Source organism: Paroedura picta, chromosome 3 (genome assembly GCF_049243985.1).
Source record: "Paroedura picta isolate Pp20150507F chromosome 3, Ppicta_v3.0, whole genome shotgun sequence".
Lineage (NCBI taxonomy): Eukaryota > Metazoa > Chordata > Lepidosauria > Squamata > Gekkonidae > Paroedura > Paroedura picta.
In genome coordinates this window covers 126,409,871-126,422,609 of record NC_135371.1, presented here as the reverse complement: position 1 = coordinate 126,422,609, position 12,739 = coordinate 126,409,871, and the positions used below count along the sequence as shown (strand labels likewise).

Sequence of the window (12,739 nt, the reverse complement as noted above, 5' to 3'; positions counted from 1 at the left end):
ATATTGGAATGTCAATGAGACAAATGAAGGTCTGGATCCAGGAACACCACTCCTGCCATCACCATGAGATCGAGGACACCCCATTAATGGACCTCTTCAAGCTGAAACATCATTAGCCAGAGAATCTAAGATTCTTCGGGATTGAACATTTTAAACAACAAGGACATCATTGTTTGGATATGAACAAACTATTACAACAAAGCTAGTATTTTTTGTGGTAGATACACGAGGACCGAGGGGATTAAACACAACATGGAATTTGACATGCTTTTTAGGAACAATCCCTTTAAATGGTCAGCAGAGAAAGGACCTACCATTCAGGGACAGAAATGTAATCGTGGGTAACACACTGAGATGTTGAGGACATAAGAAGAGTAGGATCCTCTAGGAAATGTATGAATGTAATGCCAGTATATATTTAGAGGTGTTGATAGAATTTAATTATAGAAATATGATTATTCTATGGTAATTAATTTCATAGATTATAATATTGTATGTCAATTTATAGGTGATGTTCTGCATTTTGAAAGTGCTAGGAATGATTCAAATGAGCTTTGAAATTTTAAAAGATGTGACTCAATGCTTATTTATGACTATTTATTAATATATTATCATAAGATATATACCATTATTAATGTAATTTTAAATTACACATTACAGTGAAATAGCCATTGAGGAAAAGGTAAATGGGCAAATTACAAGCTGCTCCCATTTTGGCTCCTGGTTTATTTAAGTTTAATTAAAATTATTGAACAGAAGTTGGAAAGAAACCACTCTGTTTGTAAATGCATTTATTGGAACAAGATATTGGACTGTAAAAGTTAATAAATGGTTTCTCGCCTCATGCCATCTTCAGGTCAGATATTATACAGGCCCCAGATAAAGATACCTGTGCAAAGCTACATTGAGTGTAGTGCAAATGCTACACGTTTCCAAGAGTTGGTACCATATGGGACACAGAAGACTCATTAAAGTAAGAAAGCAGAATTCATAGTCAGAGGCAAAGTGCACAGCTTCATAAATGACTCACAGCTATTATTTTACCCCTTTTTAGGTAACACACAAGCACTTGAGAGTATCTAAATTCCAGGAGCACATATCTTACAATAATTAACCCCTGTTCTGGGAAGCTGAGAGAATTTTTAAACTAATTCTGCTAGTGTTTTTTCTCTAAACCCTTTCAGAAACCAAAAAGTTTACTTCCTGATCAAAAAATGTGCATTCTGTACCCTAGTACTTCAGGCATACAAGTTGTGTCTGAGTTTCCTTTAGTGGCTCTAAACCCAGGAAGTGGGTTCTGTGATGAAAACCCAAGTGGTGCTGAAATGGTCTGTAATCCGACTGCACTTCCTGTATTAATTTTTGTTGATGATGTTTGTTCACAAAAGAAGAGTTGGTTCTTATTTAACACTTGCATGACATCTTCCCTTCCATTCCTCCCTGTTCCTTCTTTTCTTGAATCAGGACAACCCAGTAAAACCTGGCATGGCAGTAGGGTCTTTGCTGTTTAGGGGCAAGAAGGGGTAAAGGATGATAGGAGGCTGACCAGGGCTATAGTAGAGGAGAATATACTTGGTGAGCCCAATGGCAGAGACATTTTGCCATCTTAGTTCTTAATTGGCAGTGTATACATATTCCATGGCAGCAGTGAGTATGTGTATAAAATGTCAAGTATGGCGAGACTCTGAGTGCTTTGTGCCTTTAATGTTTAGAACTGCTGACAGCTTGGAGTGGGGTGAGGGTTAAAAGGAACAGCTAGTGTCTTGTTCATTCTCTTTTTAGCATTTCTCATTAGGCTGTATCTACAAGGTCAACAAATACAAGTTCCCAAATGTTAATTTTACCTTCACTATCACTAAACATTATTAAATTGAAGTTGCGTGCAGACAACTCACTCCCTGCCTGATTGACCGTACCTGAGGGTGTGCTGCCAATAGAGTGAGAGCACTCTGCCAATGAGGGCCAATCAGTTCAAATTGCATGCAGATAGCTCACTCCCTACCTGATTAGCCCTACCTGAGGTGTGCTGACGATGGGGAGAAAGCACTTTTCAAATGAGGGCCAATTGTGGGGCTTATCTGTCCTCTTCTTCCAGCTGCTTGCTAGGTGGAAGAGGTGCTGCCCTCTCTGAAAGGCCCTGCTGCTGGTAAGTTGCCCCATCCTCAGCCTTTTCCCACCTTCTCCAGGTGAGGGAGAGAAGCCAGCTGCTTCTGATGGATAAGGGGGTGAAATAATATTTTCTTAATTATTCTTCTGTAAAGAGAAGCTTAGTATATAAGACTCTTTCGTAAAAGAAGGCCCAGAAACTTATTCTTGTTCTTGACTGTGTTTTGAAATGTTACCAAAGCTGATATGTTCTATTCTCAAGGCCAGAGACAATCATGCCATTGTTTATGTTGCCAGAGGATTGAGAAAGAATGGGAAATTGCCTTTTGTAACCTTTTCCCAGTGACTTAGCATAATGGCAATGGGTTAATCCTGTGGGATGTGCAAGGAGTGGAAACCCCAGGTTATGGTTTGATCCAAAAAGCATAATCTTTCTTTGCCTTCAATGGAATATTATAAAGTCTCATGCAATCCTTTGTTCTGTACACAGATTTGGGAAATTTGGGATATGCCCCTGTGTCTATATTTCTGCTGCAGTAAAAATATAGTGTGATTTTGGGACAGATTTTTGGGACAGCAAAGGGACCTAATTTAGCTGCTTGGCTATCATTTCCTTTGTTGGTCTCAGGTTTCAATTCTCTGCTGAAAGGAAGCACAGAGAGAAGGCAGGCAGAGAGAATCATTATTTTAAAAACAGAATGCTAAGGGACAGATATAATGCAATGAATGCCTTAACTGAGTCCAGTGAGTAAAGAGTTAATTCAGGCAGTCCAAGGGCATCAGCAGAAGGAGCAGTTCCACAAACCAGAACTCCCAGCCTCAAGTTAATATAGGCTGTCAGAAGCCTTTCGGTCCTTACTTTGTGAGTTGCATCAGCAACTGTCTTGCTAATGTGGTTTGGTGCCTTTTAGACTGGAGCTCTCTTCCAGCACATAGCTGGCATTGCTTAATTGGTTCAGGTAAGCCAGGTGGGCAGACAAGACAGGGAGCTGCAGCTGGAGGCTAGGCAGAGGAATTAGGAGCTCCTGCAACAACTTGGGAATCTAAACCCTGGTTTACTGCAGCTCCATTTTCTCCTGCTGGTCAGAGCTCTCTGCCTGAACACCTGGCTGGGCTTTTCATCCAGATGGGGTTTGGTTGAAGCTGGGAGCTCCTGGAAAGGCTTTTCCTCTGAGGAAAAGGACCAGGGCTCACAACAGCTCCCCATTGCCCTGTAGCTGGCCATAAGAGCACTCTTTGCTTTTCCCCACCCCTCCCTCTCCTCAGAGGGGCTAGGATGATCCAGCAGCTTTTTGCACCCAGCCTGGACCTTGGGAAATGTTAGGGGATGGGAAGAAGACAGGACCTCCTAGTATTATCTGTCCAGCCTGTCATTTGGAGATGTGAGGGGTGGGAAGGAGGCAGCCTCCCCCATGGCCTTCCATGGCCGGTCTTTCCTTTGGGAGATGGGAATGAGACAACCCATTCCCTATGATCTTCCTTTAGCAGCCTGGCCTTTGGGAGCTGTGGAGGCGGCAGGAAGGTGGCAGACTCCCCCCTCACAACCTTCATAGCCCAGCTGGTAAAATATGTGAGGAATGGGAAGGTAGAATATGTGAGGAATGGAGGGGTAGCCATGGTCACTCAGCCTGGCTTTTGGAAGATGTGAGGTTTGATATAAAGATGGGAGCTGTAGTGATCTGTGTAGATATTGTTGTATGGGGGTGAGGATAAGAGGACAGCAGCTGTTTTCTTCAGGAAAACTGATGCTTCCTCTCCCTCCTCCCTTCTCTCCCCTGTCTTTCTTTGACTTTGAGATGCATGTTTGCATGTGTGAAATTCCACTGGCAAGGCCTATACCAGGCCACAGATTAGCAACTGATTTTCCCTGTGGTGGAGGGCTGGGGAGTGGGAAAGGAGGCTCACAAATACACTTGTTTTCTCCATGGGAACTGCTGCCTGGAGACCATTTGTATTTCCTGAAGATCTCCAGGCCTCCCTATGAGGTTCAAAAACAAAACCTGTTGATCCCATGAAGTAGAAGCTGAGAAACAAATTCATAATTAGCTGTGTGATAAAGTCTATTTATTCAATTGCACAGCCAATTATTGATTCTCTTTCTCGGCTCCCCTGGAAGTTGGCAACTTGGCTGGCTACACATGGTAGAGGTGTAAAAATCCATCTCTTGAGATTAGAGTCTGACACTCTTTAACCACTGTACCACACTGAATTTTAAAATCGAGTGGGAAACAGTGGAAGGAGGATGTCGAGACCATGATTTATGCTTTTGCCATGTGGCCAGCACCCACAAAGGCCACAATCTAGGTGTGCCTCCTAGCACCTGGTGCTTTCCTGGGTGCACTGGGCTTTGCTTCTAGTAGGTCTATATATGCTATATAACCCTTACTTGTAGACCCTGGGAGAGATCATCCACAGTTCCAAAGTTAAGTGGGAATGGAGTAGTAGTAAAAAAGGAAATATTAAGTAAAACAGATTTGTTCAAAAGATACTTAATAAAAGGAAAGAATTATAGTTGATATCTGAAAGGTTAGACTGCTATTCCTCTTTGTATTGTTTACTGAATGTTATAACATAAAATTGCTGCAAGCACTTTACTACATATATATATTATAATCATTTAATAGTTCATTTACTGAATACAATTATGGGTTCAACATCAATAAAAGTTACATATCCTCCGACAAGCAGGAGATCACTTCTAACACTCATACTGGTTGGCCACAGTGTTGGACCTCAGGCTGCAAGTCATATCCTCATAGATTATATTCTGCTCTCCTGTTGCTTTCCCTTTTCGGCAGTATTTCTTGACCTGTTAAACAAACAAACAAACAAAAAAACACAGCTGTTACGTTGCAGGGCCCATAAGGAATTCCTACCAAAGTGTTTCTTGGGGTGTTTTTTTTTAAATCTCACAGTGGAGGCAGATTCATAGTCCAACAGATTCTTTCTTGGAAGGCTCAGAAGAAATGAAATAGCTGGGCATTTTGTGAATCTGGAAACTGGTGTACAAATATGTCAGGACAAAGGAAAGCAAGTGGGACTTCTCTTTAACAGGGAGCAAGGAAATCTCTTCCCCCATCTTTCCCTTACCAAAATAAAATGAACAAAATGTAGATCTGAATGATGCTCATAGCTTCCATAAGTGTGCATGAGCAGCAAAGGTGACCTGATATGGGGGGGGGTAAGTATTGGGGATATTGAGGGAGAAATAGGGGCTTTTGTGTGAAGTGACCAGACAGAAGTTCTGAAGGCAAAGGTGTCTGCATGTGATTAGTGGGAGACTTATGTCAAGAAAGGGGGCAGGCTTCTCTAGAAAGCCCCCCCCCAAAAAAAAGTCAGTACATCCTCCAGTTTTTAACTGCATTGTACATATGGGCTATCTTCAAGATGACAATGAAAACAGGCTTAACAGACTCGTTTTAACTAATGCTATTTGACTGGTACCCCTGCTCTGAGTGATTCTCTAGCTCCAGTATAGAATTCCTTTTGATAAGGAAGCTAGCCCTCTCTCCAGCTGCAGCAGGACTCCTCCGCCCCTTGCAGATGAATGCCCCTGAGGCCGGAGAGGTGGAGCTACTGATGGCACCAACACCCATCCTCCATGAGACAACAGCTCTGCACTGTCCACACCTAAAAGGACTGTGCTTGCAATTGCAGTGGAAAGTCTGTAAAAAAAAAGAAGAAGTAATCCAGTTCCTGAATGATACCAGAAGATTACAGAAAGATACAGTAATGCAATGTTTCGAGAGGATAATCCAGATTCTCAGGAATACATGAGTGAAGGGATAATATTACTACCAGAGAAAATGGCTAGTATGGAAGGACATGTCTTCCAGTTAAAGTTATCCATCACATGATTCTAACTTTGATTTTATGAATACAAGGAAGATCCATTAAATGTGCGCTTGCCCTCTTATACTGGGATAGTGCTGCACATCTAATCTATCACAAATGTGGATGTCATTTTGAATTTCTTCTTTTTCAACCCACTGAATTGAGATGATGTGATCTCATTGTACTGCTGAAATTTATTTTAAAATATCTTTGACTAGGAGACCATTGACCTGGAAATGCATCGGTATTTATGAACATCATGGAAATGGAAATACATTCCAATTCTATTTGGTGCTATGGAAATTATTATGATCGAGACTTCTTTTTTTCGTGGAAGAAAGTAAACTGGCAAAACTTGGAAGACTGGTGAAACTTTAGTTTCCTTAGCATAATCCGATGTTATTAATCATACTCACATTGACTTGAGAAAGGATGAAATATCCCAGTGCAGTAGCCAAGAGCAATGTCTCAATAACAAGGATATACAGCACCCAGGAAGATGAGGAACACTTTGCCACCTTCTTAGCTGTAGAAGGGAAGTATGTTTTCTATTATTTTTATGCACAACTATACACAAAGAACAAAATAATGAATAATGTGTTTTGAACATTTGTCAGATTTATAATCTGCTCAGCATCATCTTTGCTGAATGCCAAACAAAATTCAGTAAATTTCCAGCAGGTCAGTCCCCATCTTTGAAGGGAGACATTGTGTGGTACCTCCATGCTCAAAAGAGAAAGTACCTGCCTATTGGATAGGCTGAGGAGCCTAGTGTTGTCTAGCCAGTTAATGGGTCTTGCATCCATTTGCTCCAGGCTTTGCAGGTACAGTTGCTCCACCTATCCTCCCTTTAAGTGCAATATGGACTTGTGGGTTCCTTTAAGAACAAGTGGGATTGTGTGTTTGTGTGTGTGTGTGGTGGGGGATATCTCCAGGGACCTTTGACAGAGACTTTTTCTTGCAGGGGGTTATACTAGATGCAATAACTAAACCAGACAGTTCAAACTATCTAGCCCACTGTCAAAAGGGGAAAAATCAACAGAACAGATAAGACTAAGCTAAACATTAGACTATCTCCATGGAGAGATAGAACACCACCCAGCCCAACTGGGAGTCTGAGAAAATAAATTAAATAGAATAGATAGAATACACGTTAAAAAGCAGTTTAAAAGACCACCAAGCCAGTAAGATTAAAGACATTAAAAGAATATGCAGAACACAATCAGAAGACTACTCCCCTGCCGATCTAGAACCAGGAACCAGAAATAGTTATAATGATACTCAGCTCCCCCTTCCACAAAAAAGTTACAACTTATATCTTCCTAAAGTGGGCTACTAACTTCTACCCTGGACCAGATCTTCTGCATTTTCACGAGCAGTGCGACAGGAAGAGGTTTGTCAGGTATAAGTTTTGTTTTTTTCAACCACAGCCCTTCGCCTCATAGCTTCCTTTATCTGCTGTGAGTTGGGGGTCATTGTTAGGTGCAGAAAATTGGACAGGGAGCCAGACTGTTCCACATGTCCTTCTCCATGTTGCTCATTTGCTAAAGGAATATCCTCCTGAACAGCAACTGGCAAATTTTGTTCAGCTAATATTCTGTCATTCCTTTCGTTATTTACAAAAGCCAGTTTCAATTACTACCCATGTGCTTTTCTTGGGGGGGGGGGGTGTCAAGGAGGTCTGGCCCCTCTGGATCCTCAACAAGAAAATGTGCAAATAAACAGACTTCTCTTTAAAATATATAAAAATTACTAGAAGACTACAATTAAATATGATACAACACTATAAAATATGCAACACAGAAAACAGCCAACAAGGCTAGCTTAGTACCTAACACTGGGAAATCAGCATCAATAGGCACATTCTTACATTTTGACAAATGCAGACCACAAATCAAGCATTCTTTCAACATCTCTGCCGCAGATAGATAAGTGCAGGCCTCTGGAACCAAAGCTAGCATAGCATTCTTCAACATCAGGTCAGTTATAATTTTCAGCCTACACCAGTCAGGCAATTACTTTCAAGCATAGAATCCGTCCCACCTAGAACCCTCCAGAAAATTGCAGCATCCCTCTATTCCTTTTCCTCCCAACCTGAATACTGTGTTTCTCATGTAGCTGATTATCCCAGGCAAGGTTTTGTTCTTGAGGATGATAAGAGAACTGGGCACAGCCAGATTTCAATTACAGAATGGAACTAACTCAACTTAACATGTATTAACCTTTGGACTGGGGGGGTGCTTTGCCCAAATGTGTTGTGATTTTTCTAGTAATGCTTCTTATTTGCCTGAAATTTGGAAAGAAGTCTCCCTGAGTGCAGTTGGGGGGAGGGGGCAGCAAAATGTAGATTTTTAAATTTAATTTGTAGAGAAAAATTAGAAGATATACCGTATATACTCGTGTGTAAGCCGAGTTTTTCAGCTTTTCAGTATTCACACTGAAAAAGTGCTCCTCGGCTTATACGTTAATTGAAATAACAGCCTGCTCCCAGCCAGCCGATCGTTACATTACTTCTGCAAGCCTCTTGCCAGCTGAAGCTTGCTTGTTCTGGCTGCTTGTAGGACAGCAAGGGTTTGACTGAGGGACTCTGATCTTCTTTTTCCCTTTTGCCTTCACTTCTTCCAAACTATTCTTTTGGTTTCTGCGGGTAGGGTGGGGTGGGTTTTGGGGGTGCCTTGGGATTTACTGTTTCTCCTAATGTTTATTTCTTCTTTTTTCTGAGGGGCAGCATTGTTTCCCTTTTCTTCTTGGGGTTGTGTTTCTTTTAAAAGTTGGTTTTTACAGATCTTTCTTTCAGTGTTAAGTTTTACAGTTCTTTATTTCAGTGTTTTGTTCTGGGGGGGGGCACCATAGCTGTAGTTAGAGTAGTCCATTCTCCCAGTTTGGTAGCCATTGTACTTTTTGTAGGAGGTTGCCAACTTTGGGTACTGTTGTTCTGCTCTGGTTTTCTGGCCCTCTTTTGCACTTACAGATCTAGTTTACTGTTTTTTTTTAATAAGTATCCAAAAACATTGAACCTACTGGTGCCTCAATTAAAGTAAATTTACCAGCAACTGCTGCATTTTCCACCCTCGGGTTATATGAGAGTCAATAAGTTTCCCCAGATTCTGTGGTAAAATTAGGTGCCTTAGCTTATATGCAAGTATATACGGTATATGGCCATTCCTGTAATTTATTGAAGGCACATTTCTGCCATCTCTTTTTCCATTGTATTTAAAAAAAAAGCACACTTACCAGTCACTGCCAAAATGGTACCACGTCCTTGCACTAGCATATGCTTCATGTTTATTAGTACAGCTGCATCACATGTATAGTTACCACTGTCATTCTTCTGCAGCTGTTGCATCATTATTGTTACTGTATTCTGCTGCTCAAAGTACTCAATTCTCCCTTTGTATTCAGCCCCTATTGTCTTCTTTTTCCCCTGATCTAGAGCGTACAACACAATTATGTCTTTTACCAACTTTTGTCTGAAATACAGCCCCAGAATATCTGGATGTTTAAAATGGCAGGTGATGTTGACAGACTCTCCTTCTTCAACAGTGATAAGAGTTGGTTCCTGTAAGATAGCATTTTCTGTGGGGGAGGAAAGGAATGAATAATTGTAGAACATTTTTCACTGAAGATGGTGGATGCCCTGCAGAAAAATTTAGAAGTACCTGCATCTTTAGTGCTTAATTGTGCCTAATTGCCCCCTTTATGAGGCTACGCAAATGCATTAAATCCAATTACAAAACAAAAAGCCAAAAACAACAGATCTGTGCAGAGATTTTAATTTCTGTGAACGTAAGAACATCAATATAGCCTGCTGGATCAGACCATTGGTCCATCTAGTCCAGCATGCTGTTTTGTGCCATGGCAAATGATTTGCCCTGGAGGGCTGTTCAAGCAGACCATGGAATCCAGCACTGGTACTCAAAGATTTGCTGCCCTTGTATGTGGAAGCTTCCTCTAGTCACCAGAGCTAATTGATGGACCTCTCTTCCATAAATCTGTTCCACCAGCCTGGGTTAGGGTTGAAAAATTGGTTGAGGCCAATTTAATATCTTTGGGGCTGGGGATTTAGTATGTGTAGTGAGAAAAGGACTCAATATCTCTGTTATGGCCTGAGAAGTTCATTGTCCTGAGTTTTGTAATAACTTGTTATTTAGCAATCTCCTGTTCCAGTGTTTCTGAAATTCTGAGTTAATCTGAGGTCCCCCATGGAGTGCCTTAAGAGGCTGAAATGTTTTCCTACAGGTCTTTCAATTTTGTGATTCTTGATGTCAGATTTTGTCCATTTATCCTTTGGCATAGTTTTTGAATTTGAATTTGCCTAATGTAGAGAATGGATAAATATTGTTGGCATTTAATGATATATACAATATTAGAAGATGAGCAAATGAATGTGCCTGAGATGGTGTAATGAATGTTGTTAGTTCCAGTGACTATGTTAACTGAGTATATGTGGCAGCAAAACCTATACCTGAGCTTGCAATAAACTCAGAAGCCAACTTTGCTGCCATGTTCAAATCAGATGTTGCGTTACTGTGGATGAAAAGTTGGATAAGACTGGGGAACTGTTTGTGCCCAAGAAAATGTTTGCCCTCCCAGGGGACTCTATGGGGGATCTTGAAGTAGCTATTTTATTGCAAAGGAATTCCAGAAACAGATTGAAATCTAAATCTGCACATCCTAACATGCTTAAGACACCCTACTACCTTATTTTTTAAAAAACAATCAAAACAAACATTCACAGTACAACCCACCCATGTCTTGTGCTGGTATGTGAAAGAAAGAAAGAAAGAAAGAAAGAAAGAAAGAAAGAAAGAAAGAAAGAAAGAAAGAAAGAAAGAAAGAAAGAAAGAAAGAAAGAAAGAAAGAAAGAAAGAAAGAAAGAAAGAAAGAAAGATTTTAGGAGAATGAAGTTTCTATAGTTACACAGAGAACTCATTAGATTTTGTTAGATGTGAAATGAAACTAACTCCTGCACGAATTGCAGGGTCCTTGTGGGGATACTCAGCCACTGAACCAGCGAGGTAAATGTACTGTAACCTGAATATTTTAGTAAACAAACACATTGCAGTTAAAAGTGCTGAAATACAGAGTAGCAAAATTATATGTTTTCTTATACATACCATCTGAGGCAGAGCATCGAGGAAAGAAGAGGAGGAAACATATGGCAAGCATCCAGGGCATCTTCCAGAAACATATAGTAGTAGAGCTTTGTGTCTCTCAATCAAATGACAGTTTTATAGACCACAGTTGTCAAATAGAACCTATTATGAGGCACTGTGGTTTCTGAGAAGTGCATAGGGCAAGAAAGAAACCTGAGGTTGATGGCTCTCTGAACTGCATTTGTAGACCTCAGAAAAGAGGTCTTGTACACAGTCTTGTACATTTTTACGCCCAAATAAAGACTGTTGACCTTTCTTGTATATACACAATTGTGAAAGTAGTAGTAAACACCAGAGTACTTAGAATGGCATCTGAAATCTCTTACATTTACAGTCCATGGACATCTAGAGATATTATGGCACTGTATTCAGTGTTTGAGGGATAGAGGTGGGTAAACAATGGGCTAACAATTGCAGGGCACATTAGAAGGCTAGCCAGGCACCAGGACTTGTGTTCATGAAAAGGTCAGAATCGTCAATTCATGGCAATCTATTAATATGGTACTTTTTAAAAGCCCTGAGTTGGCTTAGTTACAGCTTCCATCTTTGAACAAAATCACTTTCAGACTCTGACTCTGTATAGTTCACCATCACTAATCGTGACTTTTGCAGAGACTTGATCTAGGACAACCTTTCTCAGCTTATTGTTGAGAAATCCCTGAAACATTCTTTGGATTTCAAGAAATCCCAGAAATAGTGCAGTCCTGCAGAATATGGGAAGCACAGCTGTGTACATGCCCACCCCTTCCCACCCCCTCCAGGCCCATCATTGGCCATTGGAGAGGGGCATGTTAACATGACTATATATGGCCATATCACCCAATAAATGCTTAACAAATTTTCAAAACATATTAAGATTAATTTATTTATTAACTTTATATACCACCCTCCCCGGAGGCACAGGGCAGTTTACACTGAACTTATGAACCATACATGAAACCCCCACATCCAGGGCTGTCAAAAAAAAAAACCCTTGAGATTTAGGATCTCAGTCCTTCATCCTGTAAAGTATTGGTATTATCACCATGTTACACACACACACACATGCACCAGCCTCCACTGAGTAAGGCCACAGCTAATCAAGCTGAAGGACTTGGTTTCTCTTTCCCAGAAATTTCCTGCTACTGTGGGAGAGGTGGGTGTTGTACCTTTGTAGAGGGACTATGACTCAGTGGTGCAGTGTATAATCAGAATATTCCAGATTCAGTTCCTGGCATCTCCAGTTTAGAAAATCTCAGACAACAGGTACAGGAAAAGTATGCTAAGCTTTCAGGTGCTCTCTGCAGGAGACTTTGGAGAGTTGCTGCCAGTCAGAGCAGACAGCAAAATGGATCAAATGACTCAGAATAAGGCAGCTTCGTTATTAGTCTCATAATGATGGGTAGGTGCATGAGAAGTGTTCCTGGGCTTCAGATTCCTCAGTCAAGAGTTTAACACATAAGTGACAGAGACAAAAAGAAAGGGTTCAAGACAGACAATTATAAAAAAACATTAAACACCCTAAATTAAGGCTACATTAGATTAAAAGTATTAACAGGTATCAATAGGTGGGCAGGAAGGAAGGAATGAAGAAGAAAGGAGTGAGGAGAAGGACAATTGCACAAACAGGCAGACAAATTCTGGAAGGTTTATATCATTAGCAC

General features: G+C 40.8%; 1 protein-coding gene across 1 annotated transcript; it reads right to left on the bottom strand.

The window, feature by feature from the left end:
- Nucleotides 1-4,709: 4,709 nt before the first annotated feature.
- CD7 (CD7 molecule) lies at nt 4,710-11,227 on the bottom strand. The gene is made up of 4 exons (XM_077324349.1): nt 11,058-11,227; nt 9,175-9,516; nt 6,357-6,466; nt 4,710-4,915 (listed from the first exon to the last, which is right to left on the bottom strand). The coding sequence occupies exons 1-4, from the start codon at nt 11,116-11,118 to the stop codon at nt 4,805-4,807; spliced, it is 624 nt and encodes a 207-aa protein (XP_077180464.1). The 5' UTR covers nt 11,119-11,227; the 3' UTR covers nt 4,710-4,804.
- Between the last annotated feature and the right edge of the window lie 1,512 nt (nt 11,228-12,739).

Bases quoted from the DNA above. Each gene is read 5' to 3' on its own strand.
- CD7 (XM_077324349.1), bottom strand. From the start codon at position 11,118: ATGCCCTGGATGCTTGCCATATGTTTCCTCCTCTTCTTTCCTCGATGC. The intron at 6,467-9,174 runs GTAAGTGTGCTT...TCCCTTCTACAG, and splicing joins TACCATTTTGGCAGTGACTG to CTAAGAAGGTGGCAAAGTGT. The intron at 4,916-6,356 runs GTGAGTATGATT...TTTGTTTAACAG, and splicing joins TCATCCTTTCTCAAGTCAAT to GTCAAGAAATACTGCCGAAA.